Below are 6,713 nucleotides of genomic sequence, written 5' to 3'. Positions count from 1 at the left end.
CATATTAACCTTCCCAGCTCTGCCTTGCAAGATTTCAGAATTACTGTGATCCGGCTACAGTTTTCAGAGTTTGTAAAAAGGAGCTAAAGAATCCTAACAGAAGACAAAAAATGTACCATGAGCAACGGTTGACTTCAGCTGACTTCACCTTCCACTACTTGTTTTTGGTAATAATGCTATCACCTCTGCAGCAGTGGCATTGTGGCAGTGAGTCTGAGACACAGCATGTGTCTGAGACACGGTGCTGCTGGCAGAGCTGGCTGCTGCCTACTCAAGGCTCAGGTAGGCACCTGAGCTGCCTTGCTGCACGGCCAAAGCCATCTCGATGCTGCAGCACAGGCCAGAGGTGCTGCTCAGCTGGAAGATGCAGGACTTGCGGGAGGGCAGTGCTGTGAGCTGGCAGTGGCGCGAGTGGGGCAAACGCAGCCAGGCCGATGCCACCAACATTTGGACCCAGCAGGTGACTTTCTCAGTGTCCAAGTAGGAGCCTGTGCAAAGGGTGTCCAGCAGGTACCACTCCTGATCCCTGGGCAGCTGGCCACCAGAGGTGTGGAGAAAGCACATCTGCCCCAGCAGCTGCTCCCCCGAGCACAGGCACTCCAGCGCCACACGGATGCGCCTGGCTGGCGGCTGCTCTGTGCTCTCCGGGCTGAAGGAGTGACCGGGGGGTGGCCGCAGGATGACCAGAGGGCAGTAGGTGCTGCTGTTCTCCTGGATGCTCCAGGCTTCAGAGCTGGTGTTTATCCCAGTGGCTGGGTGCAGCTCTGGCATGAAGCTCCTCCGGGACAGCACTCGGCAGACACTGAGGAGCTCGTCCAACAGCTCCTTCAGCACCTTCGTGCTGAGCGGGTCCTGCTGCAGAATCACAGAATTACAAGAGAGTTGGGCTTGGGAGTGACCTTTAAAGGCCATCCAGTGGGACCCTGCAGCGATGAGCAGGGACATTCTCAACTAGATCAGGTTGCTGACAGCCCGCTCCAGCCTTATCCTGGATGTGCCCATTAGTGATGGGGTGAGCACAGCCAGAGTGCTGCCACCACTGTCTGCGCCCTTGACTTTCTCCTCATGCTCACTGACCTCCTTGCTGCCAGCCTTCTCACTGTTGCCATTCTCCTTGCTGCTGGATCCCTCCTGCCTCCTGCTGCTGGCAGAGCGCCACTTCCATCTCCTGACCAGCCAGAAGGCCACAGACAGCAGAACAGCCTCAGTGAGCCAAGGAAGCCACGGCAGCTGCCGTGCGGAAAGGAACAGGCTTTTCATCGTGGAATTGTTCTCCTCAATTTCCTGCAGGAGCCGAGTCATCTCCTGATGCAAAAATTCCTCGCGCTCCTGCATCTGCTTGACCATATCCTTATGAGTTTTTATGTCCACCTTCAGCCCACTGGGGGTAACTAACATGGCCAGGATGAGAGCAACGATTGGAGACATGGCCTAGTGAGAGAAAGGGGGCTGAGCACCTCTGGCTAGGAGGGAGCAGGGGACTAGGGGTACCTGGACTGGCAGTCCTGAGGGTCCCGGCTCTCACTCTGGGTTTAAACCCCCAGCCCAGCTTTGCCAGCCCTCATCCAGCCCAGCATTCCCACTTCATGTGCACTCACTGGCTGCCAGAGTTCAACTGCCTGCTGCTGCCCCTGGACACAGGTGCCAGTGTGACCTGTCGTCCTCTGTGATGTCACAGCCAGCAGAACCATGTCACTGGGCTGCCAGGCTCCCACTGTGACCCATGCCCTGGTATGTCCTAACCCCCAGAGCCACACCTCCCAGCCTGCAAGCCCCAGCCTTCATCCCCACTGCTGGCCCCCAGCAGCTCCTGGGCATCTTCACCCTGAGTGCAAAGCCAGCCCCAGAAGCCCCCAGGGTGCTCTGGATCCAGGCTGCAGACACCTTAAAGCCACCACTGAAAGGAACATGGGGACTGCAGCTGCACCTGCCAGTGCTCACCACCCCTGACTGCCCTCTAGGTGAACCTAAACCTCACCTACTGCAACCTGAGCACATTTACCCTTCTTGCCCATCCTGGAACATGGTGTTCCTACATAATGAACAAGCCCTTTGCAGGGAGTGACCAGCTCCTAGCTGATCTGCTACCCTGGCCTTTCTGTTTCTCAGGAATGACTGTACTGGATACACTCGTGAGAATCTCAGCAGAACATTTGCTTCTCCAGAGCTCTTAGGTAAAAAAACTCCACCAATCACTATTTTGTGCACAGTAAAGGAGGTGCTCATAAGGCTCAGTCAGGACTCTGACATGAGAGCTCCTGAGCTGTAGGATTCTATGCATTGCTGTTCCCAGCTGCGTTGCTCATATAGCAAAGTTCTGGACAGGGGCTGCTGCTGACAAGGTAGGAAAATTTGGAGAAGTAATGGTGCAGAAGACACCACCACCAAGAGGGCAGACACTTAGAAATAAAGAGCACAACAGAAGATCTCTGAGATGGTTTAATAAAAAATGCCACGAGCAGTGACCAAAGCGTAGAGCTGCTTGCAGCCACCACAGGGGTTCAGTCCACTGCTGCTTTGTGTCTGATCCCTGCTGGGTTCCCTCTGCCCCCTCAGCTGACACAGCCCTGGAAAGGCTTACCTGCAGTAAAAGAAAAGATAAAATGAAGAGACATTTTCTGTCCTGTCTGGAAAGTCTTCTCTTCAGTGCCACTGTTAGAGATCATCCCTCTGTCAGCTTGGCACTGTGCCTGCTGCATCCTCATCCCCATCCTTTCCATCGGCAGGAACTTCTGCACATCAGCACTCATACTGTCCTGCATCATGAATAGAGAGAGCTGTGTCAGAAGAGCAAAGATTGCATTTTCTTGGCATTCATAACAGACACAAGAAACATGAGTCACAACAACTGCTTCTTGGACATGATAGAAGATATTACATTAATACAAAATTCAAGTGAAAAAGCACTGCTGAGATTGGAATTTTTAATCAAATGCATTGACAAACATGAGCTTTAACTGGAGCATAATTTGGGGTCCAGAAATTTCTTTAGTTTAAAATGAAGGAAAACAAAGAGGATGTTCACTGCTGTTGTCAAGTTATCATTGCAATTAGCCTAATATTAGTCACTGAGTTAATACTAATTATTAGTCACAAATGTTGCAGGAATTGCTTTTTAGGCTACAGAGTGGATAAATTTTATTTTGAGAACATGAGAAGGAATGTATACATTGTAAAAACAATTCTAGCTCTGCACATACAACTTCTCAGTGAAGTTTTCATAGCCAGAAGAGGTGTCAGCAGTCCATGCAACAGCTCTGCCTGGCTGGAGTCAGAAATAGTCTGTTGGGCATTCTTAGAAATTTGACAGCCTAACATTACAGAAAAGTAAACATTATGGGAAAGTTACATATGGGAAAGTAAAATTATAAAGGCAACACAACAGGTTTGCAAGAACATGAGAGGATCAAATCATCATGGAAAAAAGTTAACAAAAAAATCCAGAACTTGTTATATTTATTAAGGTTGCTCCATGCCAAAGAGAAAAATGATAGAAGTTTGTGACTTTTCTAAAACTCATAAAGGAACTGCATGAAGTAATGGTTTGCCTTGTAAACAAAAGGCCCAGCAAAATACTTGCAGGCCTCAGCAAAAACAAAATAATAATAGGTGATGGCATTAGTTTCAAAAGCATTCACACAGAATGTTCTGAGGGAAAGATTCAGTATGACTATTTCACGTGGCAGGTGTTTCACAGAATCTCCAGGTCAGGAAGCCAATAGACTGCAGGAATACTGTTCATCTGTTGTGCAGACTTGCCATCAGGAAAACTGTTTCCAGTGTCAACATTGCCCATTTTTTTTGGTCAGGCAGATGCAGACCTCTCAGCCTTTTGTATCTCTCTTAGTCTCGTGTAGGGTGCCCTGTACTGCAGGGCGAAAACTGAGAGACCAAGAAATAATGGAATTCCCTGTAACTCACAAATTATGAGATGAGCAGGGGGGCACAATGTTGGCACACTGGGATCACCTCACTGAATGATTCTGATGTCACCAGGGGATGCATTTTGACTTCAAAACCCACAGCGTTTATATTAGTAAAAGCGCAGGCTCAGAGTGGTTCCAATCTGGGCTCGTGGAGAGCTGCTCCTGGTGCTCGCTGTGCTCAGCCCACTGTGCCAAGCAGCTGCGCCCATGGAGACACAGGTAAGAGCTTTGCCTGAGGCCACCAACCAGACAGTGACAAACCCCAGCTCCACGGACGCCATAAACCCCACTCAGTCTGTGTTCAAGGCGGATTTCCTATCCAGGGTGTGGGCGGGAGTGGGCCCGGCTGCGCCAGAGCACGCCCTGCCCAGGGCCGCAGTCCCGCTCTGCCCGGCCTCAGCAGGAGTCGCTCGCTTTGGGTGCTTCGGCACTTCCCACAGAGGAGGGCCCCCGGTCCCCGCGACCGCCTCGGGCTCCGCTGGGAGAGGAGACGCCGGCGCCGCAAACGGCAGTGCAGACGGTGCAGGTTCAGAAGAGGGGAATAAACTTCTCTTTCTCTGCCAGAGAAACTCTGGGCCCTGCTTTCTCTCCTGTCTCAGACTGGTGCTTCTCCCTGAGCCCTGATCCCCATTGTCGGCCAAGGGCCCCAGAGCTCTTTCCAGGGCAGAAAAAGCTCCTTCAGCCATGACCATGGAAAAGCTTCTAGAAGAGCTCTGGGGTGATACTTCCAGAGAACTGAGGAGTGGAAGGCTGGTCAGAGTGCGTACAAGTGTGACACGGGACAGATTGTTGGCTTGGAACATTCTGGGTACATACATGTGTGTGAGGAAGAGAGCAAGGCTCGGGACTTGCTTTTGTTTGCACCTGTGAGAAATGACCCTCACTTATTAAAATTTTAAGAAGTTTATTAACCTACAACAAGGGACAAAATAAGGGTGCTTAGCTGCAGCCAAAGGCACAGCCAGAGGCACACCACCCACACCCCTAACAATCCTTATACACGCTACTGACCAGCCAACCCCCTGAAAAGCCGAGCCTCCCCACGCGTGTTCCAATTTCTCCTTTGTTGCACATCTCAGAAACTGTGCGGTCCTTGCTTTAGCTGCCCCAATGATCAGAGATCAACTTTCAGTGTTACAAAACTTACACATAAAAACAACAGGTCTCAACTTCTTTTAACCTTTATAACATACATTTAACATTCACGAGAGCCAACATCACACATTTATTATAGCACCAGTTTCACATGATTTGGAGTTTGGTTCCACTGAGCAGTTAACTCATTGAGTACTGACTGGGCCACTATGCTAAGGGAAGGCTTCAGGAGGGGGCATCCTGGGACTGGAGAGGATAGTGCCCAGTAGAGGTCATCTTGTACAACTAGGAAGTGTCAGGGGTGTGCTTGGGTTGTGCTAAGTGCTGTACTTCTAAAATACATGTGTGACTTTGCTGCTGCCTCTATAGAAGTTTCTTTTGTCAATCTCTGCAAGATCCAGTGATGGATAAAATTATTCAATGTAATAAATTCACATGATGAAATCAAAGGACAGATAAAAGGACCCAGCCTCAGTTCACGCATGAGTGTGTCATTGACATTTGTATTTATGAAATTATCTGTCAAAAAAACACTTTTGTTGTTGTCTGGTGTATTATGAAAAGGAAAGGATAGGAATCAGCCTAGGCATAAAAAAGGTTAAAAATTTTAAATTCATTGATTGGTTGGTTGGGCTTTTCATTGTTGTTGTTTGTTTTTTGTTTTTTTTTTCTGTTACACCTCCTTTTCTTTACCCCTTCATGGCCATCCAGGAACATGGTGTTCCTTTATCAGAAACAAGCCATTTGCAGGGAGTGACCAGCTCACAGCTGATCTGCTACCCTGGCCTTATTTTTTCTTTCCCAGGAATGAACTTAACATCTGCACTCATGGGAGTCTCAGCAGAACATTTGCTTCTCAAGAACTAAGCAAAAAACAAAACAAAACAAATGCACTTTTTTGTGTGCAGAAAAGGAGCTGCTAAGCATAAGGCTCAGTCAGAGCTCTGGCATAAGAGCTCCTGCACCATAGAATTCCATGCATTGCTGTACCCAGCTGCTTTGTTCATATTTTATAGCCAGTTGCAGACAGGTCTGCTGCTGATAGCGTAGGAGGGATGCCTCAGCCTCAGCCACAGCAGCTCATTGTCAACAATGGGAGCAAAAAGTAAACAAAACAAAACCAAACACACACAAGGAAACACAGACAACCAGAAATCCTTTTTTCATTTGAATTGATTTTTCAGGCACAATCTGTTTGCAGAGTTTGGCAGACAAAGGGAATGTCTTTTGCACAGTGCCAAGTCAAGGCTCTGCTGCCAAAGCACCCATCAGCACATTGCACTGATTCATCACCAGCTACAGGTGTTTCTCCTGTTCCAAGGGAGTTGGTGCTGATGGTGTTCATAGCATTTTTCACCAGCTCTGGGTAGTTCGTTCAGCTCTCCAGCAGATTCTGTACATAATGGACCTCAGGGACTCCTCAGGGGACCAGAGAGGTCAGGGGACCATGAGGGAGTTCATGGGGGACATGTTGGACATGCCATTGCTCTGAAGGGTTCACGTGGTGCACATGCCCTTGCTACCATCTCTCCTAAAGCAAGACACCCCTAAATAAATGAGTGCCCATCATGGCACAGTGTCTACAAAGTGTCAGGAGTCTTTGCTATCATTGCTGTCCTTTGCTGTCCCACCTGCTGCTATGAGGCTTCTCCTGCCCCACCTTGCTGGTCTGGTTGCCTGGGGTCACACCTG

The 6,713-nt window shown here is 49.2% G+C and overlaps 1 protein-coding gene across 1 annotated transcript; it reads right to left on the bottom strand.

Moving 5' to 3' along the window:
* Positions 1–267: 267 nt before the first annotated feature.
* LOC148184438 (inositol 1,4,5-trisphosphate receptor-interacting protein-like 1) lies at positions 268–1,428 on the bottom strand. The gene is made up of 2 exons (XM_088054663.1): positions 1,110–1,428; positions 268–857 (listed from the first exon to the last, which is right to left on the bottom strand). Exons 1-2 carry the CDS (start codon positions 1,426–1,428, stop codon positions 268–270), a joined length of 909 nt encoding a protein of 302 aa, XP_087910789.1.
* Between the last annotated feature and the right edge of the window lie 5,285 nt (positions 1,429–6,713).

Source organism: Pseudopodoces humilis, chromosome 4 (assembly GCF_049639895.1).
Source record: "Pseudopodoces humilis isolate 2021_Gansu_Grassland_sample_001 chromosome 4, ASM4963989v1, whole genome shotgun sequence".
NCBI lineage: Eukaryota > Metazoa > Chordata > Aves > Passeriformes > Paridae > Pseudopodoces > Pseudopodoces humilis.
The sequence above is the reverse complement of the archived record's forward strand: the minus strand, read 5'-3'. Positions and strand labels throughout refer to the sequence as shown.